This window comes from Suillus discolor (assembly GCF_016758755.1).
Source record: "Suillus discolor strain FC423 chromosome Unknown F5147scaffold_38, whole genome shotgun sequence".
In the NCBI taxonomy this organism is placed as follows: Eukaryota; Fungi; Basidiomycota; class Agaricomycetes; order Boletales; family Suillaceae; genus Suillus; species Suillus discolor.
In genome coordinates, this window is record NW_024541285.1 from 352,020 (window position 1) to 376,835 (window position 24,816).

Genomic DNA, 24,816 nt, shown 5'->3' on the forward strand with positions numbered 1-24,816 from the left:
GTGGAACTTCCACAAAAACAGACGATGGAAGGTTCGTTGAAGAATCATTTGATAGGCCAGTCTCACGATCAGAATACAACGTAACTCAACGAAACTGAAAAATCCATTAATCATGGCCCAGGCCGGATCTTATATGAACTTCTGATGGGATGCGAGACTGAGTAACGTGGTTGTGGGGATGTGATAGATGACCGGGCCAATACACTCATGCTGTTGATGCAAATTTGAAATTTAGGCCAGTTCGCGGAGTTTTTCACAGTTTCTCTCCTTGGCTCCTGCGGCCGCCCAGCAAGGCTAGAAGTGGCCGGGGATACTCACTGAGTTTCATGAACAAGACGCATGGCATCGCAAATTTATCAACAGAACCTTCCGAATCGATGCAGACCAACCATGCTACAGGAATCAAGGTTTCTTCTTCAAAGGCTGATGAAACATTGCAAGTATCCTGTGCAGGTATTATGATAACAACATGTACAACCTAGGACGGTAATCCATGGTTCGGATCCTAACACCTTACATATACAACGATATTTGAATCACAGATAGTGCATGATGGCCGTTGATATCTTCTCACAGGCGGCTTGATGGAATGGGGATATGTACCGCAGCAGTGAGCGCTCGCACCGCCTCTTCCGAATGAGGCGGATACCGAATCGCCAGGTATGGCTCAGCCCTGCCCAAATTCAGATCAGCCTTCAAAAAGTAACTAGAAGTAGAACTCACTCTCTCGGCATGTCAATAGAGCCACGAAGCTGCGTGAATATATCATACGTATATTTCATACCCTGGTGTCCGTCTACCACGGGGTTCAAGTGTCAGTGGCATTCTCTGCATTCTCAGGTGGAGTGGAAATCTCACAGCCTGACTCGCCCACTCCCCCAAATGGTAGTTCATGCACTGACCGGCAAAAGTAAATGAGCGCCAATCCGAGCATGACGTCAATACCTGCCAATCACGTACCTACGAGATGTTGGTAGGTGTCGTTAAAAACAATACCGCCGCTCTGCGTTTCCGAGACAACTGTCAAAGAAAATTTGATCGCAGTTTTTAGCATCAACCGACCGTCATCAGCCAAGCGAAACATACCCTGTTGCTTTACGCTCTCGTTGTCACTAAAAACGTACAAAACTACTGGAGAAGATCTTCGTGAGGTAAGTCAGCTAACGAGTTGAATCATAGGACAAGTGCTCACCGTGCATTAACAAAGTCGACTGCTTGTTTGAGAGAATCCACGGGTACGATAGGTAATACCGGACCAAAGATTTCTCTATAAATACTATGCAGTCAGAACCGCATTTCCAATACAAGGAAATACTGACTCTTCTAGCAAGGAATCGCCTTCCGCAACATTCTTCACAATAGTGGGCTCGAGTTTCCTCCTCGCAGCGTCAGAGCGACCCTTGAGAACGACTTCGCCCTTCGTGCGGGAAAGAAGCGAAGTAATGCGTTTATGGTGCAAATCCGATCCGATACTTCCAAAAAATGGCGAATCTAGCGCACCGTTGGGGAAGAATGAATCATAATGCTTTTGGAATGCCTTGATCAGCGCATCTTGTTTGTCCCGCTGTACTAGGACATAGTCAGGTGCCACGCAGGTCTGCCAGAATTCCCGTTCAGTATACCGCATCGGGAGTAGCCCTAAATCGGTCAAGATAAACTCGCCTGTCCTGCATTATTACACTTGCCCCACAAGATCCTCTTTGCGGCAAGATCGATATCGTATGCCGAGTCGATAATCACGGGACTCTTTCCACCTAAATCCAATGTCAGTGGCGTCAGGTGCTTAGCCGCAGCACTGGCGACGATCCCAGCAACCCTGCTATTCCCCGTATACAAAATGTGGTCCCATTGAAGCTCCAGAAGCTTTGAAATCTCAGGCACAGCATCATTGACGACACGGTACACATTTGGGTCGAAGTACTTTGGCATAATTTCATCCAAGAGCTGTGAGAAGGCGGGGACAAACTCAGAGGGCTTGAGTACGGCAGTGCAGCCTGCTGCGATTGCGCCGATGAGAGGTTGGAAAGTGAGGGTCATAGGGTAGTTCCATGGCCTATTTAAGCGCGAGGTCAGGAAGTGGAATTGAGACAGTATCTTCCGTCTCACGAGAATATCAATGCAGTCCCCTTCGGAGCCTTGTAGACCCTGGTACATGGTATAGTCATCAGTCACATCGATACATCAAATTTGATCATCCAATCACTCACGTCGGCTTCCATGGCTTCTGCCAATCAGGTACTTCAGGATATTCAGTCTCAGCCCACACTGGTAGCTGCTCTGCGGTCCTCATAGCTGTTTCGATGATGCAGCCTACTTCGGCCATCAGGACCTCTGTTTTTGGTTTTCCGAGGTCCTTCTTCAGGGCATCACAGATGAGCTCCCGTTCATTCTGCGCCAGCCGCGCAAGCTGGTATAACTGGTGCTGACGCCACGCGATGGGACGGGTCAATCCGCTGCGGAATGTCGCTCGAAGGGCATCTCTGATCTTCACCGCTGACTGAGATCATGCAACGAGCGCTGAACAAAATGTACTCACCTCTAGGATCGTGCTGATGGGGGTGGCCATCTGGATTCTTTCAGTTCTCAGATGTGGATGACAATCGATTCATTTTAAACTGACGTCAAGCTATACAGGGGCAGCATGGAGACCAAACGTCAGTCCACACGTAGGATGGACGTGAACAGCCGTATGGCCTTACTATTGTTGTGTGCGTATTCGAAATCAATCGGTGCCGCCCATGTGGCATAACAAATAGTTTTGTTTTGCAAGCTGGTCATAATCTGGACCTAGACCCGACGGGCAGGAGATACGGTGTCAATGATACTTAGACGGGAGCCACACTGCGGGGCCAGGTGAAATTAACGCGGTCGTGACGCGGCACTGTAACATGTTCAAACAACTTCATGTCATTCCAAACACTTTGAATCCTCGGTAATGATCAACATTGAGTGTCTGCCTGCGTACAGGCTCCATAGTGCTGTATTCACTTCTCACCAAATTTACAGTGCTTGTCCTCTGTGTTCACACTACTAGTATGCATTTTGCACATCAGTCCTGTATTGTTCTATTACCTCTAATGCGTTCGTTTTCAGATGCAGTGTCAAGTGTTGCCTCACTGCGTCAAGCCTCAACCTCACCCTGTCAAGTTCAATCTACTCTCTATACTCTGCACCACCACGTCAAGCGATTTAAGCCCCAACCATGGCATTGTCAGAAGCCTCGTCTAGTAGGCTGGGTCAAGCACCACTCACACCACGACAAGTTCTCCCGAACATCTTCACAGTCTCTGTACTAATATCAACATTCACACTCTATGCCGCGTCAAGGCCTACCATCAGTGCTGCGTCAACCATAGCACATACCGCGTCACATGCGCGTCACTGCCGCATCAAACTTTGTCCATACCGCGTCACTGCCGCGTCAAACCTCGTCACCTCAACTGCCACACTGTTAGGTATATTTTATTTTAGATCTGTCATAATAATTGATATTCTAACGGTGTTCCTTTTCATCCTGACAGAATTAGACGTATGTACACTGTAGTTGTCCATAGGCAGTAATAAATTTACTTTACCAAGCATTCTTTCGTTTTGTCTCCTATGGCCTAGCCTTATCGCGTTTTTGTAAATCGTATCATGGCATTTGTGAGTCACAGTGAGTGCTTTGAAATACGGAGTACACTTGTCATAACCATCCTTTAGGACTTTTTCTATCCCAACGAGACAGAGAATTAAAATTATCCAGATCGGCCGGGTCCTCTGCTGAATGTTGGGGACCTCATACCCTGCTATGACCGTTCAGGTGCGTCATCCGACATATTCTCCTTGTGAACTCAGATTTAATAAATAGAACAGATAATGTAATAGCTTATCTTCCGACCTCCGTGCAGACCGCTCAGCCCTCACATGTCACTGCACACTCCGTCTCAAATGCGCCACCCCTCCCTCGACCGATGAAACACCACTCACAGGAGTTATTTGATGTCTCCACAGACACAAAGTGTATACCACGCCGGCGTACCTGAAGTGTTAGTCCTTCTGCAGCCCGAGCAAATCAACGCTGTGGTCTGGATCAATCATCGAACTCACTACGTCCCAAATCTGACGGTGGTGACCGGATCTCAACAGATGATTTATGGGACCCATGGTCGGACGATGACTTTGAAAGGTTATTCACATGGGAGGAGGTATTAAGAACTAATAATCTCAGTGAACATTGGGCTTGTCAGCCAGGAGGAGGAGACAAGAGGGGGTCAGAGTCGGCACTCGCATGGTCGCAAGGCAAAAAGACGGGACGTGTTTGCCTGGGTGTGATTACTTGTGATGAACCTACCTGTGAGGTAGTCACACGTCCACGGACCCGCAGGGCTGGTATCATGGGACAACTCAATGCATCGTGCCTTTGTGGTAGTCAGCTCAAGCATATCGACTACGGCGTCACATCAGTGTTGTATTCATTCAAAGGAGGCGTCTACTACATTCACAAGGGCATTCACCACCGTCCCAAACAAACTCACGGCATACCCCGTGATAGACTACATCTTGCGATCGAAGAAGAAGCCAGATGGTGTGGGTGCATACAGCATACCGTTTTGTGATGACATCTCATCTCATGAGTATGCCAAAATTGCACGTTGGTTCTCGGAGAATGTGCCTGGTGTTTCCGGTCAAGTCGAAAAGTGGCTTGGTGGCATGCCTTTGGTGCATGCGCTCACTCTCGTTGTTGCTTGTCGAAAGGCCAGTGATTTCGAAAAACGCATCAAAGTTTGAAACGAAGAATGGGACGATAGCATGCTGTTGAAGATGGCTTGGGCTGATCATATGATAAGCTATCCTACCAACAGCTTCGTGGCTGACCTCGACCTCGAGTGTCTGACCGCACTAGAAGTAAGGATGTTCGAGGATTCCGAAGAAGCAGGACCTGGGAGATCTGTAAAAAGTGATGTATTCTGTCAGCACCAGATATTCGCAAGACAGCACGATGGAAGGAATGAAGGCGTGGCAAATACTAGATACGCACCGTGACGTCGATTGTACTTTTCCCATATTTAACTTGTGTCTGAACAGCGGCCCGAAGGGCCCCTTTAGCGACAACCCGAACTTGAGAAAACGCAAGCGGAGTGGAAGTTTCGAGGTGGTGGATTTCAACATCTGCAACACCCAAGGCAAAGTCACATCCAGTCTGCGATCAACAACTTAATGAAAGAACGGACTCCAAGCGTCCCAGTAATTAGGACAATCTTCGAAAATGACTAGTCCACCAGAGCTTCCTTTGGAATAAGCTCACGACTCAAGAGTAGAGTTGGTGGGTTATGACGGGGAAGGACGCAACCAACCCAAGCTTCACGTCAATCAGGCTGTTGATTCGTCCCTCTGAGATGGTGAGCCATGGCATCGCAAATGTATCAACAGAACCTTCCGAATCGATGCAGACCAAGCTACAGTAATGAAGGTTTCTTCTTAAAAGGCTGATGGCCCATCACCAACATTGCAAATGTCCTGTGCGGGCATTATGATAACAATATGTACACCCTAGGACGGTAATCCATGGTTCGGATCCTAACACCTTACATATACAACGGTATTTGAATCACAGATAGTGCATGATGGCCGTTGATATCTTCTCACAGGCGGCTTGATGGAATTGGGGTATGTACCGCAGCAGTGAGCGCTTGCACTGCCTCTTCTGAATGAGGCGGATACCGAATCGCCAGGTATGGCTCAGCCCTGCCCAAATTCAGATCAGCCTTCAAAAAGTAACTAGAAGCAGAACTCACTCTCTCGGCATGTCAATAGAGCTACGAAGCTGCGTGAACGTATCATACGTATGCTTCATAACCTGGTATCCGTCTACCACGGGGTTCAAGTGTCAGTGGCATTCTCTACATTCTCAGGTGGAGTAGAAATCTCACAGCCTGACTCGCCCACTCCCGCAAATGGTAGTTCATGCACTGACCGGCAAAAATAAATGAGCGTCAATCCGAGCATGACGTTAATACCTGCCAATCACGTACCTGCGACCTGTTGGAAGGTGTCGTTGAAAACAATACCGCCGCTCTGCGTTTCCGAGACAACTGTCAAAGAAAATTTGATCGCAGTTTTTAGCATCAACCAACCGTCATCAGCCAAGCAAAACATACCCTGTTGCTTTACGTTCTCGTTGTCACTGAAAACGTACAAAACTAGTGGATGAGATCTTCGTGAGGTAAGTCAGCTAACGAGTTGAATCATAGGACGAGTGCCTACCGTGCATTAACAAAGTCGACTGCTTGTTTGAGAGAATCCACGGGTACGATAGGTAATACCGGACCAAAGATTTCTCTATAAATACCATGCAGTCAGAATCGCATTTCCAATACAAGAAAATACTGACTCTTCTAGCAAGGAATCGCCTTCCGAAACATTCTTCACAATGGTGGGCTCGAGTCTCCTCCTCGCAGCGTCAGAGCGACCCTTGAGAACGACTTCGCCCTTCGTGCGGGAAAGAAGCGAAGTAATGCGTTTATGGTGCAAATCCGATCCGATACTTCCAAACAATGGCGAATCTAGCGCACCGTTGGGGAAGAATGAATCATAATGCTTTTGGAATGCCTTGATCAGCTCATCTTGCTTGTCCCGCTGTACTAGGACATAGTCAGGTGCCACGCAGATCTGCCAGAACTCCCGTTCAGTATACCGCATCGGGAGTAACCCCAAATCGGTCAATATAAACTCGCCTGTCCTGCATTATTACACTTGCCCCACAAGATCCTCTTTGCGGCAAGATCGATATCGTATGCCGAGTCGATAATCACGGGACTCTTTCCACCTAATTCCAATGTCAGTGGCGTCAGGTGCTTGGCCGCAGCACTGGCGATGATCCTAGCAACCCTGCCATTCCCCGTATAAAAAATGTGGTCCCATTGAAGCTCCAGAAGCTTTGAAGTTTCAGGCACAGCGCCATTGACGACACGGTATACATTTGGGTCCAAGTACTTTGGCACAATTTCATCCAAGAGCTGTGAGAAAGTGGGGACAAGCTCAGAGGGCTTTAGTACGGCAGTACAGCCTGCTGCGATTGCGCCGATGAGAGGTTGGAAAGTGAGGATCATAGGGTAGTTCCATGGCCTGTTTAAGCGCAATGTCAGGAAGTGGAATTGAGACAGTATCTTCCGTCTCACGAGATTATCAATGCAGTTCCCCTCGGAGCCTTGTAGAGCCTGATACACGGTACAGTCATCAGTCACATCGATGCACCAAATTTGATCATCCGATCACTCACGTTGGCTTCCATGGCTTCTGCCAATCAGCCACTTCAGGATATTCAGCCTTGGCCCACACTGGAAGCTGCTCTGCGCTCTTCACAGCTCTTTCGATGACGCAGCCTACTTCGGCCATGAGGACCTCTGTTTTTGGTTTTCCGAGGTCCTTCTTCAGGGCATCACAAATGAGCTCCCGTTCATTCTGCGCCATGCGCGCAAGCTGGTATAGTTGGTGCTGACGCCACGCAATGGGACGGGTCAATCCGCTGCGGAATGTCGCTCGAAGGGCATCTCTAATCTTCACCGCTGACTGAGGTCATGCAACGAGCGCTGAACAAAATGTACTCACCTTTGGGATCGTGCTAATGGGGGTGGCCATCTTTCAGTTCTCAGCCGTGGATGACAATCGATTAATTTTAAACCGATGTCAAGCTTCTATACAGGGGCAGCATGGAGACCAACGTTTCGTTCACACGTAGGGTAGTCACAACGTGAACGTTCTGAACAGCCGTATGACATTACTATTGCTGTGTGTGTATTTGAAATCAATCGGTGCCGCCCATGTGGCATAACAAATAGTTTTGGCTTCCCGCCAGCTGGTCATAATGCGGACCTAGACATGTCAGCGACCCTACGGGCAGGAGATACGGTGTCCATAATACTAAGTAGTAAGAAGGGAGCCAAACTACTACTTTAGTCAATAATCGATACGGTTACAAAACTTTATTTCAAGTACTGTACAGTTTTACATCACTAATGTAGTACATACAAGGGATAGTCCGCGTCAGCTCATCCAATTTCAAGATTCAAATTACAATTCCTTGTTGACAGTCACCCAGCTATCTCTCTTCGAAGATCTGTATTTTACATGTTAGCCACACCAAGCTCGGTTGATATAGAACAGAGCTCACGTCTTAGGCGAAATGTCTCGGATGTCAGACTTGGTTTCCAACACTAATTTTACAGTTTTCACTTCGAAACTTCTGAATTCGAGCTTGAGCGTGCTATGCGATCCCGTCGTGGACATCAGGCCCAGTTCTCCTTTAGTGTCTTCCAGGATGTTCGTGACATACGCGCTCTTCACAGGTACGTGCTTTCCGAGGTGTAGCTTGATAGATCCATGCCCACCAAACGCTTCGTACAGGCGCAAGATGACGGTTGTGCTGGAAGTATTCGGTTTGAAATCGTCTTCTCCTCTCTTGATGGTCTCCAAAAAGATGTTTGGTGTGCCCTCAATCCAGAACGGAAGAGGTGGAACGACGTGGCCCGCGTGATGCCCAGGAACAGTTCTCACTGGGGATAACATTAGACTTATCAGTGAAGACACAACAAAGAAGCCCAACTAACAGTGCAAGGGAGAATTATAGATAAAGGCAGCTATCGGAACGTCGGATTCGAGGAAGGAGCCCACATGAGGCATGACTGCCCACGAGAACTCGTGCCTGCCTAAGAGAACATGTGAATGAACCGCGACAAGTTTGACGCCAGAGTCAAACCTTGATCCTGCTCTGAGTCAGGGGCCGTGGCCGCTCTGAGCAGGGAGATACGAAGAACATTGCCTTCGCATGCAAAGCCATATTTGGATTCTGAGAGGAAAGCGACACCATATCCATATTCGCTAAGATCTGCGAACTGGTAGCTCGTGGATAAGTCCTGAAGGAGAACCAACTGATGAAAAAGTATGTACCTTGTGCCCACAGACCTCAAACTTGGCAGCGTCCAGCGTCGTGTTCTTGTGTGTCGGCCGCTGAACAAACCCAAACTGTGACTCATAAGTCGCATACGTGTTATTGATGTCGAGTGGCAGTTCAACTGGAGTCATGCATAAGAACAGGGCAGTAAGAGGTGTTATTGTACGCACACTTGAGGAACTTGTGTCTCTCACGCCAGTCGACCACAGCATCGAAATTGAAATAGGAGCGGGAATCTCCTTTCATCGATGCTACGCTTCCGCTATAAGTACTCGTTTCTGGGTCTGCGGAGCGTTCTTACCAGTGATGGCATCGAGGGAGATCTGTAAAAAGTGATGTATTCTATCAGCACCAGACACTCGCAAGGCAGCGTGATGGAAGGAATGAAGGTGCGGCAAATACTAGATACGCACCGTGACGTCGATTGTACTTTTCCCATATTTAACTTGTGTCTGAACAGCGGCCCGAACGGGCCCTTCAGCGATAACCCGAACTTGAGAAAACGCAAGCGGAGTAGAAGTTTCGAGGTGGTGGATTTCGACATCTGCAACACCCAAGGTAAAGTCACATTCAGTCCGCGATTAACAACTTAATGAATGAACGGACCCCAAGCGTCCCAGTAATTAGGACGATCTTCGAAAATGACTAATCCACCAGAGCTTCCTTTGGGAATAAGCTCACGACTCAAGAGTAGAGTTAGTGGGTTATGACGGAGAAGAAGGACGCAACCAACCCAAGCTTCACGTCAATCAGGCTGGTGATTCGTCCCTCTGAGATGGTGAGCTGGACGTTGGCGTTCCTGAGGACGAAGTGGTCTGTTCCATTGGTAAACACTATAACGGACGTTCAGTACCAATACTGAGGACCTGAAAATACCAGACACACCAGATGCAGGCGTACAAACCGAAGACATCCCTACGGGTTGCGACACGACCTTGTTTCCCACCGAGTGCATTAGAGCATATCCGTGCTTGCCATCTGCGGATGTTTGAATGACTTGCGCTTTCATGCGAGCAGCATCTTTGGACAAAGGAACCTTGATAACATCGTAGCGCGCAAATGACGTGGTGTTAAACGCGACTAGTGTTTCCGATGTTGAGTTCGACAGGAGGGGTGACGATCGTGGGAGGAGAACACCGAATGCATCCTCGAGAAGACCAGTGCATACTTCGTGAACTTCGGCGTATAACTTCTCTGCGTCATCATAGACCATGCCGCTACAGAGCCAACTTAAACCCCAGCTAGGCATAGAAAACTGCGACTCACATTGCAGATCCAGGTAAGACTGAGATATACGTTTTAGATATCATGTAAGTGCCAAAACCTTAAAAGCTTACCGTCATGGACTGCGGAAAAGATGAGTACATATGCTGATTAGTAGAGTATAGATACAGAGCACTTACACTGATTGAGTAACACTTTCTCCCAGCACTCATCAATAGCCCGCTTGGGATATACATACGAATGTCCCCCGGGCTTGAGGATCGAAGCCAGGGTAGCTACGCGCTGGGATCGTTTAGTATCAGGGTAACTGTGGGTCAGGCAAAACCAACCTCCACATCCCTCAACAGTATCTCGCACTTCCTATTACCTTTCTTGATGGAACCTAATAAGCATGATATCAGTATTGATTGTGAGTGCGACAGGTAATGATAACCGCTTACCATGCGAGGTATAGGTTCCCCTATGGAACTGTTTCTGAAATTCAGAACTGGAGTCTACCAGAGCTCCTGAACACACTTACCTCAAGGTACAATTCCCCTTTCCTTCACACCATAGCATGTCAGAGAAAATATAATGAAAATGGCAGGCTTGACAGACCAAACTGGCAGCGTTTTTCCCTCCTTGGAATTTTCTTCAATGTCCTCGAAGAACTCCTCGACAGTACTTCCCATACTAACAGTTGGAAGTTCTCTGTGTTCATTAGTCGTCGCGCGAATGCGACGCAGCTGTCAAGTACAGTTAAGCTGGACTCAAAGGACTGAAACTAATGCTCGTACGTTCTCTAGCATCTTAGGCAATGCTCCTCCTCCTCCATCTCCGTTTCCGAAGACCAGAAGGGCAGTAGCATCTGATTCAAGGTTCTAAATGACAGTAAGTGAAGAACACCCGTGGCTCATTGTGTCGCCCAAACCTTATGATTTGTAATCCCCTTGTTGACGTCCCCGACTGTTGCTTGTGCGGTGTAAGTATCTGCGTGGGTGAACGAATTAGTATTGGTAGGACTGCTAACTGGACATGATATTACCGACGGGTGTCATGTGACAAAGGACTTGTGAGCCATCGATGCCAACCCAATTGAAGGTGGAATGCGGGAACGCGTTTCTTTTTTTACCATCAGTAAACTGAGACAACAACCCCAAAACTATACCAACATGTTATTCCTGCCACGAACCATAAGATGACTGCAAATAAAACTCATATATTCACATACCAACTCAACTTCTGTGTGAAGAAGTATTTCATGCCTGCATCCCTAATCAGCTGCGGATAGGCCGCAGTGAGCCCAAAAGAGTCCGGGAGCCAAGCAGTCTCACACCGCTTTCCAAAACGTGATTCGAAGTAGTTTTGACCGTACAGGAATTGCCGGACGAGGGCTTCACCTGAAGGCATATTTCCGTCGTTCTCAACCCACGAACCACCAATGAGATGGAATTGGCCAGATGCCACTTTCTTCTTGATACGTTCAAAAAGCGGAGGGTATTGCTATGAAGAAGAGATATATAAGTAAGTGAATTAAGAAGAGACAGTCAAGCGCACCTCCTCAAGCCATTTGAATTGTTGGGCTTGAGAACAGGCAAATCTATGTTCTGGATAACGTTCCATCAAATCAATCTGGGTAGACCATGACCTCGCTGTCTTCTGCTGAGTGACTGAATAAGGCCACAACCATGCTGTATCCTGTTAAAACACAACATATTAGACATGACCTGGGACCGTAAATAATAACCAACGATATGGCAGTATGAAATCCCGGCAATCTGAGCCTTTTTGGGGCCTTCGTTGTATATCTTGTCGCCTTTTGCATGCCAACCTTTGCCGAATACATCCTCAGCAATTCCGCGCATATGTTTTACGTTCTCGGGATCTCCAGATTTAAATGCATTCATGATTTTATTGGCTGTGACGAGTGCCTTGTTTTGAAGCGCAGTGTTGCCAGCTACGGTGTCCACAATCTCGCGAAGAGTGGTAAAGTCCCACATCAGATGCCCTGCAGCAAGTTTCAGCTGAAAATACGGTGGAATGTGCAACAACATACAAGCATCTTGGTTTGTAACAACTAAATCTGCGGATGCAAGCTGGAAATACCTGTTCATCTACACGGGAATGAGCATCTGCGTCGGGCTAGAAAGATAACAAGTTTACATCTGGGGGCGCGATGGTGTCGCCATTCCATGGTACGCCAAACATGCCGTTGCAACTGGACTCGATGACTACAGCATAGTGGCCGTCACGAACAGCTTGAGGCGGAATGATATGTTCAACCCTGCGATCTCCGCCGTAGCCGCCGGTAATTCCTAGATAGTAATATTCATTTTGGATTACCAAAAAGGTTGTAAAACATACCTTGGAGCGGGACACCATCCGTGGAGAATATCATAGCTTCGCAGCCAGGGTCGAACTCAACTGAGGCAAACATACTTGAGCATTTATTTAGTAGTTCAGAAATCTTGCTTTACATTGTACACGCTCATACTGTTGCCAATAGGAGGGAATCTTGAGAGTGACCTTCCACCAGTGGTTTGTCTGCAAACGAATATATGCATGTGAGAAGCAGATACGATTGCATAGTATTGTCATACCCCTGCAAAGAGAAGTTTGGCATCAGGAAGAATGCTGAATATGAAAGTGACTTACAAGATGGCCCAAATGAATCACCCTTCTTTGCTGGTTTGAATTCTTGTTTCGTTGCCTCTTGAAACGAGGGCTTTGTAAGACCTGGTGCGCTCCAAACTTGGAGATCTACATTATGCGAGCCATCGATGCGATGAGTGTAGAGGACAGAAGACAGGTTGACGTTTTCGAAGTGACCCCCAAGGAAAGTGGACAACCGGTTTTGAGTTAAACCCTTGATCCATTTCGCCCCAGATCCATAGTTGAGTTCGGGGTAATGCTTCTGGTTTTGACTGTGTGAGCACATCGTTGACTGCAGTTGTCAGAACTGGTATGTCGTATGTATGTGGTACATCAACAAGCGCCCCTGCACGCTGAGAATGAATGGACGCTATTTGAATTTCGGTAACTATGCGGCAAGTATATGTCACACGATGGGCCGACCCAATTTGTGTGAGGGTTCCGGTTGTAACCTAGTAGCTACTACTAGCTAGTACCCACTAGGTCAAGGCTTCTGATTTCGCACCGCAGTTCACAACGTTGAACGTGCACACTCCTTTTCATCGAGCATTCTTATAATATGAAATCCAAAATGATCACATTTCTATAGTTCGACATCGTGCCCTGCAAATGTCAAACAAGACCCTTGAAGTTGGATATAGACACAACTAAGAACAGACACTAGCATAAGGTGATATGGCCAAAAATCATACATCATGGTTATTTTTATGTAACATTTTCCACATGCACCGGTTTGACATCTCTCACATGCACCTCCTGCTTTCTAAGGTCAGTGGACTTGAGGTCCCTCGGGTGAACATCGCCCCCATTTTTCTCGATCTCAGTCTTGATGTGCGAGAGTACGAGTTTATCACCAGCACATGCTATAATGAGATGGAGAAAATTTGACACATCGAAGTTAGTCCTGTAGTGTTGTTTATCTTGACGTTCATGATGATACTCCAGAATACTGTAGAATGTGCAGGCGAAAGTGAGGATGGTGATAATGGTGAGCGGTATTGTAGCGAGCAGATATGTCGGCGAGTTCTTAGTCCAGCGAGTCCAGCCTATTGTCGATATGAACATGGTCCCGTTGACTGGCGAAGAGAGGTTATTCGGGATGATATTATCGGGGAAGCTGCCTGTAGCCATAAACCTGGAGCGAAGAAACTGCAAAATAACGCTAGGTCAATTCAGACTATATCGGACAGACCAGCAATCTCACCGTGGCAGAAAATTCAACAACACCACGCCAGTAATTCTCCTAAAAGATCATAAGAAGTGGATCAAGACGGTATGTCATGAAACTGACGAGCTCAAGGTAAACCTGTGTGTCATTAAGATTTTCATTGACGTATTGGGTAGTGGCTGAGGAATATATGAAGTACAGGGTATCCCCAATCGTGCTGCTCGTAAGTCCCTGCGAGTTGATCAACTGATATTTGGCAACTCCAGCGATAAATGACAGTAGCTCGACATTCTCTGAATGGAAAGGAGTGGATGAAATGACTTCGGAAGAAATTTGTTCGTTGGAATAATCGGCGCGGACTCTGGTCAACAGGGGAACCACTTCACACACGCTTGCTTTAAGGGACTCATACTTGTAAAACCCTTGCGTAAAAATGGCTACAGAAACAGATTCGGTCAATGACTCCAGACGTGCATATCTTAAGGGCTCACTGAAGCTTGTATAAGTTTGGTTCACATCTGTTGATCCTGGGCACACAACAGATGGAAGAAAGCCATTCCCTGATAAGTTTCCATTTCCATTTGCATCCACCATGGTCACATATTCGTACGCTGTCGAGGTATCTAGAAGCCATCAGTGAACTCAAGAAAATATATCCAATATCCGAACTTACTGTTACCACAGTTTGCACTGATATTCCACAAACGGAGACCGGTAATGGAGTTGTTGCTCGAAGCAGCTGGGTTGATATAGATGACGTTAGAGTTGTTCGTGTTCCAAAGGTACTGCGTTTGGCTTGAGTCAATGGCCCGGCAGCTGACATTCACTGTTAACCCTTGTTGCCACATGGAATAGTTCGTGCTGAAACCTTGGGGAATGGGTGCCCTGGAGTATGATCCGGGTACAATTCCTGTGTTGACCGTGATATTTCCACCAGAAAACCCGAGACGAGTACCATTAGCATCCGGAATTCCATTCGAACCGGAAAATGCCTCGATGGTAGGCACGACCCCCTCTAGTTGCACAGTATCGTAAAATAGTTTAGAATGAACTGAGAGACTGGACGTACGAGTGGATATGTTGTATTTTGCACCATTAAAATTGAATGTTCCGGGAAGACCAAAGGTAAATCCTGCAGCTGTAATTCCACTGAGCATCCCACCGATATCGAGAACTTTGAAAGCATCGTTCTGGACTTCATTATCCCATTTTACAAACCACTCGGTAACTCAAGTAGAGATACATACTGAAAGTCAGACCATTCGCCAGGAATTCTTCGCGGAGCAAGGTGGCAAACGCGCTTCCAGTTATGTCGATTTCGGATCCATTCAACTGTACTGGCCACATGAAATAGACTGGTGTCAAGAGAGTTGTCCACCTATAAGCCTCATTCGAATAAGAAGATCTCGACAATCGTTTCAGAGAAGACGTACCCGGCTGTTAAGAGCCTCAGCATCCCAACTACAAACAGCGTGAAGAGCGTCAACGTTTTATGTTTATGTTGCAGAATATGAGAGCCCTGAGCCAAAGAGACCCAAGCGCTCAGGAGAGTTAGAGAAATGGGCTGGCATATTCGATGTCTCAGTGCCTCTTTGACCGAAAGCGTGAAAAGACTGGTGGAAAAAATCGCATCTCACTAACTATCGGTTGCAAAGAGCGAAAGGTAGACTGACATGGTAGTAGTGATTGATAGCACAGTTGCTATCAATGTGACAAGTATTGTTACCTCTCCAGGATAGCTCCTCATCAACTCGCAGGCCGGATCGGATGGAGTATAGTACTCATAGTAGGTAACTGCACCAAGGAATCCGTATCCAAATGTCATGATGAAAATCTGGATGATGATAATCGCTGTGTAGCCCATAAATTTGGGGTGAATACGAGACATGGGGGTAGATGCAGGAGCCATGCTGTCTGTCACTTGGATATAAATGTTATATGCTTGATCCTTGCTGCATGTACGCAATGAAGATGATCAGTAACACAACTACTCTTTATTACCAACATGGTAAGTAGATAGAGACACGTTGCGTCATTTAAAATCTCGATTCGCCCCAGTCATGTCCTCGGGAACTTGAAGCCTGGAGACAAGGACATACTACAAATGTATGAGATCTAACCTCCCCCTTAAAGTGACTCTCAGTTAAGGATTCAGATTCATAGATGGTAGCAACATACCATACGCCAAAGACTTGCCTGCCAGTTTGCTTTTGTCAAAAAATTACATTTCAGCGCTATAGATGTTTCGAAGAAGCTCACTGGAGCGCCGGGAGAAATACGCTTAATTTCCTAGATTGCACCCTTAGCACGCGGTGTCCCAGCTTCAGATCATCCTTCGAGCTTTGAGGGGAAGGAGAGGGCATGGCACATGCGAGTCAGGTTGCGCAGTGTGAGCCAACTTTCCCGGTATGTGTTTATGTAAGCGGTTGGGCTTGTGCCATGACCCGATGAAAACCACCAGGCTCACGCTACGTTCCAGGCGCTCGGAAATGTAATGGAATCCATCATGCATCGCTATATAAGGATATGTAAGTTACTTTGCCACATCGACGTAATTCCTATGCTAATATCCGCAAGGTACTAGGGTGCGGTTCCGCCACCGGCCTATCTGCATTGTACTTAAGTAGACTGTAGAGGATACCCCTAACCGTTTCTTAGCCTTCCTTCGATGCTCCCAACGTGTCGAATCTCGATCTCTTCATTCCTCTCCCATCATGGTGCTCAAGATACCCTTCTACTAGCCCACGACAGGTGGATAATGTCACAGCAGTCAAACACAATATTGTCTCCACGTGGATGTTGCAGTTCGTTCTTCAAACTGGACGAGACACTTTTAAATTTCTTCCCGGCCATACGTGCTCACTTAGATAGTACGGTGGAGATCAGAGAAACCATCAAATCGGACGCTCGAGAATTAATCCGACTGTCCATTCTGAAATGGCGAAAACACCGCAGGGCGCCCATAAAGCTTTAAAGCCTCATCCAAAAACAATCTATGCAGTGTCCGTGGATGCCTCTGATGGAAAACTATGACGGATGAAAAGTGGCGCCTGGCGGTGTTCTTAGCATCGTGCTTGAAGGAACACAAATAAGGAAGTGGACATACCTTGAATTCGAAAGGCAATGAGGCTATTGTTGGGAACATTTGAGGTGAGTACATGATAGCGGAAATAATAACCTTTCTCGCAATGTACCTCCATGCTTGACGTCTATGGCTGGGCAGCATGTGTGGGTCGGTTGCATTGATAAGACGTTCTGATGCATCCCTTGCGCAAACTTGAATGATCAACAAGTACATCGGCAGCTCAGAGTCCCTCATTTTGTATCGCGCCGCCGAGTGATGCAATCACTCGGGACCCGCACGTCACCGGAGAAGCGTGTCAAAGAATTGAAAAATGCACAGGAGTGGGCGGCTGCGTCAAACGTATGCGCGCTTAACGTACGACATGAGGGTTTTCCGGCGGTCACTACGGTGAAATGCATTTGCAGTGCAGAGTGCATGCAAGCCACTTTGATAGAATGGAACTGTGATACGCACAAATGAGCGACGGTGTAGGGATTCATTTCTGGCTGGGCTTGCAGAGACTGTTTTTACCTTAGTGTTATGTTTGCACTTTTGTAGCTTACATAATCAAGTTACCTTTTCACCAGTTCTACTATGAGTCTGAGTATTCAGCAAGTTTCTATCATATTTCCTCTTCTCTGAGCCTTGAGCCTGGTCCAGAAACCCTTTAGGGTCGCATAGCAGCTAGGTTCTGCAAGACCCAACATTGTTCAGACTCACCATCTGAATTGTTGTACCTTCAACGGCTCTGTAGATGCACTCGTTAAGCACGAGACTTATTTGAATAGGAGACCTACCGCCCGAATAGAACTGTCTGACCGTTTTATGGTAAATCCCTTAAGCTTTCTACAAGTTCTGAGTCTTCTGACCTACAACTGTGTGGCCAGACAGGAAAATTAGAATTGAAAAACTTCGAGATCTGGACACGGATCCGAGTTGACCTCCGAGTTCCACTGACCTGAGTAACGAGGCACTGTCATGATAGCATCAACAAAATTTACATAGAGTGAATCATCACATACAAAAGGCCAAACAGTACTGTATCCGATAGCTGCGCACTAGGTACTGTGGAGAGGCAGTCGTCCATCAGAGCATAGCGTTGACTGCGTGGGTTGAGCGTTTTTTTGATCATACCACCGGTGAAAGAGCCTCCAAGTTGAGGCATAAAGTTAAGGATTTACTACTGGACGCCAACCTGTCGGCCGAGGTGCAGCGCGCAAATAACCTCGGGTGGAGCAGGAACATTGTTAGCCGGACGTGGCTTGGCAAGTTCAGGCCAGGGATCAGTGCACTCAGTATGGAACATTGAATATCCATACGGCTAGATGAATTCCCTCTATGGTAAGTATAATTTTGTTCTGTGCTTCTGACCTATGTGCATTACAGAACTGATGGTGTAGCCGAGACCCTTCCTAGGAGTATTCCGTGTGGAATGCACGAACATGATCAATATGACAGTCTTCAGTTTGGCTGAAGACTTCGTCCACTTCCATATCACATCCTAAAACCCAAAACAATCACATTTATTACTCTATAATTCGACACCGTGCCCTACAAATGCCAAACAAGACCCTTGAAGATACAACTGAGAACAGACACTACCGTAACGTGATATGGCTGAGAATCATGCATCCACTTTATGTTTCCCTTCTCCCACAAACTTTGAGTTTGAGAGCCGGGGGAAGTCGAACTCGTCCAGTTGAACCCTCTCAACCTCATTGTTCCTGATCGCATTCCCATTATTATGCGTGGCGAAATGTGCGAGTGTGAGACTCTCAGCAGCGCATAGCATAATGAGATGAATTGTGTTTGACACATTGAAGTGGGCCTTGTGCTTTTTAGACCGATGCTCTTCCCAAGTCTCCAGAAGACTGTACAATGCGCAGGCGAAAGTGAGGATGGTGATAATGGTGAGCGGGACTGTGGCGAGCAGATATGTCGGCGAATCCTTAGTCCAGCGAGTCCAGCCTATTGTCGATATGAACATGGTCCCATTGACTGGGGAAGAGAGGTTATTCGGGATGATATTATCGGGGAAGCTGCCTGTGGCCATGAACCCGGAGCGAAGAAACTGCAAAATAACGCTAGGTCAATTTAGACTATATCGGGCAGACCAGCAATCTCACCGTGGCAGAAAATTCAACAACACCACGCCAGTAATTCTCCTAAAAGATCATGAGAAGTGGATCAAGACGGTATGATGTGAAACTGACAAGCTCAAGGTAAACCTGTGTGTCATTGAGATTGTTATTGATGCGTTCGGTAGTAGTTGAGGAATAGATGGAGTACAAGGTATCCCCGATGGTACTGCTCGTAAGTCCCTGTGAGTTGATCGACTGATACCTGGCGACTCCAGCAATAAATGATAGTAGCTCGACATTCTCTGATTGGAAGGGAGCGAATGAGATGACCTCGGAAGAAATTTGTTCGTTGGAGTAATCGGCGCGGACTCTGGTCAACAGGGGAACCACTTCGCACACGCTTGCTTTAAGGAAATCATACTTGTAAAACCCTTGCGTAAAAATGGCTACAGAAACAGATTCGGTCAATAATTCCAAACGTGCATATTTCAAGAGCTCACTGAAGCTGGTATAAGTTTGGTTCATATCCGTTGGTCCTAGGCATACAACAGATGGAAGAAAGCCATTCCCTGATAAGTTCGGATTTCCATTTGCGCCCACCATGGTCACATATTCGTATGCTGTCAGCGTATCTAGAAGCCATCAGTGAACTCAAGAAAATATATCCAAGATCCAAACTTACTGGTACTACAGTTTGCACTGATATTCCACAAGCGGAGACCAGTAATGGAGTTGTTGCTCGAAGCAGCTGGGTTGGTATAGATGACGTAAGAGTTGTTCGCGTTCCAAAGGTACTGCGTTTGACTCGAATCAATGGCCTGGCAGCTGACATTCGCTGTCAACCCTTGTTGCCACATCGAATAGTTCGTGCTGAAACCTTGAGGAATAGGTACGCTGGAGTGTGATCCGGGTACGACTCCTGTGTTGACTGTGATATTTCCACCGGAAAACCCGAGACGAGTACCATCAGCATCTGGAATTCCATCCGAGCCGGAAAATGCCTCAATGGTAGGAACGACCCCCTCTAGTTGCATAGTATCGTAAGATAGTTTGGAGTGAACTGAGGGACTAGACGTACGAGTGGATATGTTGTATTTTGCACCATTAAAATTGAATGTCCCAGGAAGACCGAAGGTAAACCCTGCAGCAGCAACTCCACTGAGCATCCCACCGATATCGAGAACTTCGAAAGCATTGTCCTGAACTTCGTTATCCCATTTAAAAAACCACTCGTTAACTCGAGTAGAGATACATACTGAGACCATTTGCCAGAAATTCTTCGCGGAGCAAAGTGGCAAACATGCTTCCAGTTATGTCAATTTCGGAACCATTCAACTGTACTGGCCACATGAAGTAGGCCGGTGTCAAGAGAGTTGTCCACCTATAACCTCATTCAAATAAGAAAGATCTCGACAATGGTTTCAGATAAGACACACCCGGCCGTTAAGAGCTTCAGCACCCCAAATACAAACAGCGTGAAGACTGTCAATGTCATGTGTCGATGATTCAGAATATGAGAGCCCTGTGCCAAAGCGATACCAGCGCTCAGTTGGATTAGAGAAATGGGCTGGCATATCCGATGTCTTAGTGCCTCTTTCACCGAAAGCGTGAAAAGACTGGTGGAAAGATCACATTTCATGAACGATCAATCGAAAAGAGCAAAAGGTAGACGGACGTAGCAGTGATGACTGATAGCACAGTTGCTATCAATGTGACCAGCATCGTTACCTCTCCAGGATAGCTCCTCATTAACTCGCAGACTGGATCAGATGGAGCAAGGTACTCGTAGTAAGCAACAGCACCAAGGAATCCATATCCAAATGCCAGGATGAAAATCTGGCTAATGATGATGACTGTGTAGTGCACGAATTTGGAGTGAGCATGAGACACCGCAAGAGGCCTAGGAGAGGTGGACGCAGAATCCATGCTGTCTGTCACTTCCATAGAAATATATATATACTCGACCCTTGCTGCGTGCACGCCATTGACACAGCCAGTCACATTGCGTCGTTGAAATTTTTGATTCGCCTAGACAAGTCCTCGCGAACTTCAAGGAGAAATTGGAGAAAAGAGCATACTGAAAATGTGAGATCCAAGTTCCCCCTTGGAGTGACTCTGTCAAAGGTTCAGATTCATAGATAGTACCAACATACGTATACAAGGACTTGCCAGATTTGCTTTTGTTGAGAAATTAAATTTCAGCGCTACAGATACTTCGAAGAAGCTCACTGGGGCACCGAGAGAAATACATTTAATTTCCAACACCTGTAGCAAATTGCACCCCTAGCATGCGGTGACTCCAGATCATCCTTCGAACTTGGAGGGGAAGGAGAGGGCATGCGAGTTGAAGTAAACTTCAATGTATTGGAGGGCCGCCACGGCGTGTCATGACTAAGTTGAGGCGGCCACCTTCCCAGTATGTGTTTATTGATGCTTATGTAAGCGGCTTGCTGGGCTAAACCACCCTGTGACTACGAGACGTATAAATGGTATAACAGCTCGACGAGTTGGCGCAGACGCTATTGTACCCGGCCACGTTCCAGGCGCTCGGAAGCGTGATGAAATCCATCATGCATTGCTATGATATATGAAGTTGCTGTGCCATGGCCCACCGACCTAATTCCTACGCTGGTATTTGGGGTGCGGTTCCAGCTCCGGCACCTGCATGGTGCGCCCCACATGATACCCCTAAAGGCCTCCTTCCATGCCTGCCAATTCCCCCACGTGCTGAATCTCAATTTCTTCAAGCCACCATGGCGCTCAAGACCATACAGCTGCCCTTCTAACCCGCCAGCCGCAGTACCCGTGATGAGGCGAATGGGGCTGCAGTTGTCAAACACAACATCGTCTCTTCGTAGATGTTGCAGTTCGTTCTTCGAACTAAATCCGACGGCAATAACAGTAACCAGCCCGATCATCGTAAAGATGACAAACGGAAACACGTAGATGAGACGTCCTTCTTTCCAGTCATACGTGCTGACTCAGAACATGATGCCAGTCGTGACAACACATGTCGGAAGGTATTTCTGTCCAGGGAAGACCACCGGTGGCAGGTCTCAGAAACTGCCAGTGACAAAGCCATCAACGTCTTCTCCATAAGAGGTGATTGCAACTTACTATGCCACTGAATACCACCCCACGCCAATAGCCTTCCTGCAGTTAACAAAATATTTGCGTCTGAGCACAGCAGTGGCATGATGCAACCAAGGTGAGATTCACTCATTCATCATTGAAAGACTAACTCGACGGTGACAGTCCATCAGTATTCAGCCCTCACTGACAGGCTATATATCCAAGGGCATAGCCCTCTGCGGAAAAGACCGCATTTGGGACGCGAGAGCATCATTTGATGTTGCATTCATGTATACGGACCAGAAATCGTTCATTTTCTACTATTGATCAAGGTATGTTACATTTGCCTCGCATACTCTCCGCTTCATTGTGTTTTTCAGGCCTGAGCGCTCTTCAATGCAGATCAATATGCCGAGGCAAACCTGCTCCTCAAAGAACTCGCTGCCGGTTGTCCGAATGCCGATACTCTCGTATGTCGTGTCGTGCAAGTAAGTATCATCCATGCTTGGTCATCAACATTCATCTTTGCAACTCGCACATTATGCATATCTACACGTTCAACTCGGAATCAAAACTTTAGATGGCGCACGTCACGACGAAGCCGCTGACTATTTCACTGCCGCTCTCAACCGCCGCGATTTATCATCGAAATCGAACATTCACGAAATATACGAGGATTTGGTGGTGGTGCGTTAAGGTGATGCACTTTTTCAGGCGGGTAAACTCCAAGATACTGTGAAATCATACCAACACATGACGGTTTCGAGTAACGAAATTACAAACGCCGATTGCTTTGATTGGTCCGACAGCAAGTCTAGAGTCCGTAGTGTCACGCAGGCTACAGGAGTACATCTGTCCATCCGAAGCAGAAGACGTTATTCGAAGAGCAGTTTGGATTGAACTCAGCAACGCCCCCCTTTGTCTGCTCAACACCTCTACGGGTCTTTTGTGCGACCGAGCAGCACAGCTAAACTCTTTCAAAACAACTCCAGAGTACAAGGAGCTTTTGTCATCCATAACGAAGCGTTCAGATCTCCGAATGGAACGCATCAAGGAAGTGGTGGCGATGCACTTCCGTTGCGTCCTGCTATCACACAGGTGGGAAGAGACGGAGGCGCTGCTGCACGACATCCAGGACAAAGTCATGTACGAGCTGAATGGACTTGGTGGCATCGTGAAACTGCAGTCATTCTGCAAAATCGCTTTTAATGCGGGGTATTTCTAGGCGTGGATGGATACATGCTGCATCGATAAGAGCAACAACGTCGAGCTTGAAGAACCAGTCAACTTCATGTTCGTCTGGTACCGCCACTCAACGCTCACCACCATCCACCTATCTGACGTCCCTCCTTCATCCCAGTCCGGTGCACTGGCGAGTAGTGTTTGGAACGAACGAGGATGGGCCTTTCAAAAATTCGTCGCTCCGAAAGTCGTTATATTTTATCAGAAGGACTGGTCTTTATATCTCGACGATCGCTCTCCCAACCACAAAAGGTCCCCTGCAATCATGAAGGAATTGGAGGGTGCGACGGGAATAGGTGCACAGGCCCTGATCTCCTTCCATCCAGGGATGAGAGGCGCTCGAGAGAAATTGCAATGGGCATCAAGATGTGTCACCACCATGCAGGAAGACATCATGTACTCGTATCTTTAGCGTTCATCTGCCTGTAATATATGGCGAGAAGAAGCAAAATGTGCTCAGGTGACATCACTTCCCTCGACTGGGTCGGACAATCGTCCGAGTTCAATAGTTGCCTTCCAGTCGATATTATCTCATATGCAACGCCGCCATGCTCCTTACCATCATTGTCTGAAGATGGGATTCAGACGGCGGTCTCTTTGTTGCGAAACATTGTGGCTGTGGATTTAGCTTCGAAACTGTATAACCTGCTTGAGAGCATGAATGCCTCCCTCTTCGCGAACTGCAGACTCCGTCTGCCTTGCATAGGCTGCCTGAATTTGCGGAGCAGCTTGCCTTTGCAGACGAAGGGGAGAGCGTAGGGGATTGGTCCGAGTCCGAGTCTGCATTAGATCACACTGACGAGTTGTCCAACGATTCAGCTGAGAAGAGGAATTGTCAGTTGACTCGGAAGCTCACTCGCGATCATTGCGTTTGATGGTTCACCTTGGGCAGGCTTTCAGCACACTTTTACTAGCGCAGCAACGCGTTGGAGAATACAAAAGGGTCGCGTCGGACCATAATATCATTGCGCAGGTCAAACACACGGCTTCGATTGACATTATGAACATCAGGACCCTAGACATATTGTAGCTGTATGGTTTTTTTTTCAACACGTCGACAATCACATTATCGTAGCCTCATAGATCATACATACCCTGTAAATGTATACTTATACTGGAAATTTGGAAAGGACCGTGCATTACGGATCTTGTAATAGTACACCTCTAAGTTAGAGCTCTACAATATAGTTTACGCGGTGTAGCCCGAGAGCGTTCCTATTCCTGGATCCATATCACATCCTAAAACCAAAAACAATGACATTTATTACTCTATAGTTCGACATCGTGCACTACAAATGTCAAACAAGACCAAGTTAGGTTCACATACAACTGAGAACAGACTACCATTACGCGATATGGTTGAAAATCATGCATCCCCTTCGTGTTTCCCGACCTCGCTCTA

The 24,816-nt window shown here is 47.1% G+C and overlaps 9 protein-coding genes across 9 annotated transcripts; 4 read left to right on the forward strand and 5 right to left on the reverse strand.

The window, feature by feature from the left end:
* Positions 1 to 338: 338 nt before the first annotated feature.
* On the reverse strand, positions 339 to 2,793 carry F5147DRAFT_702733 (aldehyde dehydrogenase). The gene is made up of 12 exons (XM_041437807.1): positions 2,679 to 2,793; positions 2,537 to 2,566; positions 2,208 to 2,497; positions 2,107 to 2,145; positions 1,663 to 2,053; positions 1,320 to 1,597; positions 1,193 to 1,267; positions 1,087 to 1,142; positions 961 to 1,020; positions 859 to 897; positions 724 to 796; positions 339 to 673 (listed from the first exon to the last, which is right to left on the reverse strand). Exons 2-12 carry the CDS (start codon positions 2,564 to 2,566, stop codon positions 571 to 573), a joined length of 1,434 nt encoding a protein of 477 aa, XP_041291277.1. The 5' UTR covers positions 2,679 to 2,793; the 3' UTR covers positions 339 to 570.
* A 799-nt stretch (positions 2,794 to 3,592) lies between these two features.
* Positions 3,593 to 4,187, forward strand: F5147DRAFT_761948 (uncharacterized protein; the record flags this gene model as incomplete). The annotated part of the gene is made up of 3 exons (XM_041440553.1): positions 3,593 to 3,645; positions 3,703 to 3,802; positions 3,856 to 4,187. A coding segment is annotated over exon 3 (204 nt), but the record flags the coding sequence as incomplete, so codon positions are not given.
* Positions 4,188 to 4,207: 20 nt separating this feature from the next.
* F5147DRAFT_242746 (uncharacterized protein) lies at positions 4,208 to 4,825 on the forward strand. Its single transcript, XM_041428800.1, has one exon. It carries the CDS (start codon positions 4,390 to 4,392, stop codon positions 4,768 to 4,770), a length of 381 nt encoding a protein of 126 aa, XP_041291279.1. The 5' UTR covers positions 4,208 to 4,389; the 3' UTR covers positions 4,771 to 4,825.
* A 521-nt stretch (positions 4,826 to 5,346) lies between these two features.
* On the reverse strand, positions 5,347 to 7,907 carry F5147DRAFT_702741 (aldehyde dehydrogenase). Its single transcript, XM_041437808.1, has 11 exons — positions 7,591 to 7,907; positions 7,262 to 7,539; positions 7,161 to 7,199; positions 6,717 to 7,107; positions 6,374 to 6,651; positions 6,247 to 6,321; positions 6,141 to 6,196; positions 6,015 to 6,074; positions 5,913 to 5,951; positions 5,778 to 5,850; positions 5,347 to 5,727 (listed from the first exon to the last, which is right to left on the reverse strand). Exons 1-11 carry the CDS (start codon positions 7,618 to 7,620, stop codon positions 5,625 to 5,627), a joined length of 1,422 nt encoding a protein of 473 aa, XP_041291280.1. The 5' UTR covers positions 7,621 to 7,907; the 3' UTR covers positions 5,347 to 5,624.
* A 42-nt stretch (positions 7,908 to 7,949) lies between these two features.
* F5147DRAFT_702743 (glycoside hydrolase family 38 protein) lies at positions 7,950 to 13,126 on the reverse strand. Its single transcript, XM_041437809.1, has 30 exons — positions 12,790 to 13,126; positions 12,613 to 12,680; positions 12,500 to 12,559; positions 12,299 to 12,450; positions 12,192 to 12,249; positions 11,887 to 12,143; positions 11,693 to 11,833; positions 11,367 to 11,638; positions 11,308 to 11,316; positions 11,181 to 11,257; positions 11,067 to 11,125; positions 10,933 to 11,016; positions 10,754 to 10,881; positions 10,677 to 10,698; positions 10,597 to 10,624; positions 10,486 to 10,538; positions 10,336 to 10,438; positions 10,270 to 10,278; positions 10,199 to 10,217; positions 9,818 to 10,149; positions 9,666 to 9,765; positions 9,539 to 9,615; positions 9,346 to 9,476; positions 9,234 to 9,255; positions 9,103 to 9,183; positions 8,929 to 9,053; positions 8,738 to 8,873; positions 8,589 to 8,687; positions 8,153 to 8,534; positions 7,950 to 8,098 (listed from the first exon to the last, which is right to left on the reverse strand). The coding sequence occupies exons 1-30, from the start codon at positions 13,071 to 13,073 to the stop codon at positions 8,053 to 8,055; spliced, it is 3,414 nt and encodes a 1,137-aa protein (XP_041291281.1). The 5' UTR covers positions 13,074 to 13,126; the 3' UTR covers positions 7,950 to 8,052.
* Positions 13,127 to 13,369: 243 nt separating this feature from the next.
* F5147DRAFT_702745 (uncharacterized protein) lies at positions 13,370 to 15,301 on the reverse strand. Its single transcript, XM_041437810.1, has 8 exons — positions 15,025 to 15,301; positions 14,629 to 14,970; positions 14,447 to 14,578; positions 14,079 to 14,392; positions 13,992 to 14,030; positions 13,714 to 13,936; positions 13,493 to 13,650; positions 13,370 to 13,411 (listed from the first exon to the last, which is right to left on the reverse strand). The coding sequence occupies exons 1-7, from the start codon at positions 15,110 to 15,112 to the stop codon at positions 13,493 to 13,495; spliced, it is 1,296 nt and encodes a 431-aa protein (XP_041291282.1). The 5' UTR covers positions 15,113 to 15,301; the 3' UTR covers positions 13,370 to 13,411.
* A 3,227-nt stretch (positions 15,302 to 18,528) lies between these two features.
* F5147DRAFT_638065 (uncharacterized protein) lies at positions 18,529 to 21,026 on the reverse strand (the record flags this gene model as incomplete). Its single annotated transcript, XM_041432962.1, has 9 exons — positions 18,529 to 19,090; positions 19,146 to 19,184; positions 19,233 to 19,546; positions 19,601 to 19,732; positions 19,783 to 20,124; positions 20,179 to 20,304; positions 20,339 to 20,481; positions 20,537 to 20,716; positions 20,776 to 21,026. The coding sequence occupies 9 exons, from the start codon at positions 21,024 to 21,026 to the stop codon at positions 18,644 to 18,646; spliced, it is 1,974 nt and encodes a 657-aa protein (XP_041291283.1). The 3' UTR covers positions 18,529 to 18,643.
* A 1,647-nt stretch (positions 21,027 to 22,673) lies between these two features.
* Positions 22,674 to 23,838, forward strand: F5147DRAFT_805761 (uncharacterized protein; the record flags this gene model as incomplete). The annotated part of the gene is made up of 3 exons (XM_041443354.1): positions 22,674 to 22,859; positions 23,017 to 23,346; positions 23,398 to 23,838. 3 exons carry the CDS (start codon positions 22,674 to 22,676, stop codon positions 23,824 to 23,826), a joined length of 945 nt encoding a protein of 314 aa, XP_041291284.1. The 3' UTR covers positions 23,827 to 23,838.
* A 310-nt stretch (positions 23,839 to 24,148) lies between these two features.
* F5147DRAFT_702756 (uncharacterized protein) lies at positions 24,149 to 24,456 on the forward strand. Its single transcript, XM_041437811.1, is given in 2 exon segments — positions 24,149 to 24,195; positions 24,214 to 24,456. The coding sequence occupies 1 exon segment, from the start codon at positions 24,289 to 24,291 to the stop codon at positions 24,442 to 24,444; it is 156 nt and encodes a 51-aa protein (XP_041291285.1). The 5' UTR covers positions 24,149 to 24,195; positions 24,214 to 24,288; the 3' UTR covers positions 24,445 to 24,456.
* The last annotated feature ends 360 nt before the right edge of the window (positions 24,457 to 24,816 follow it).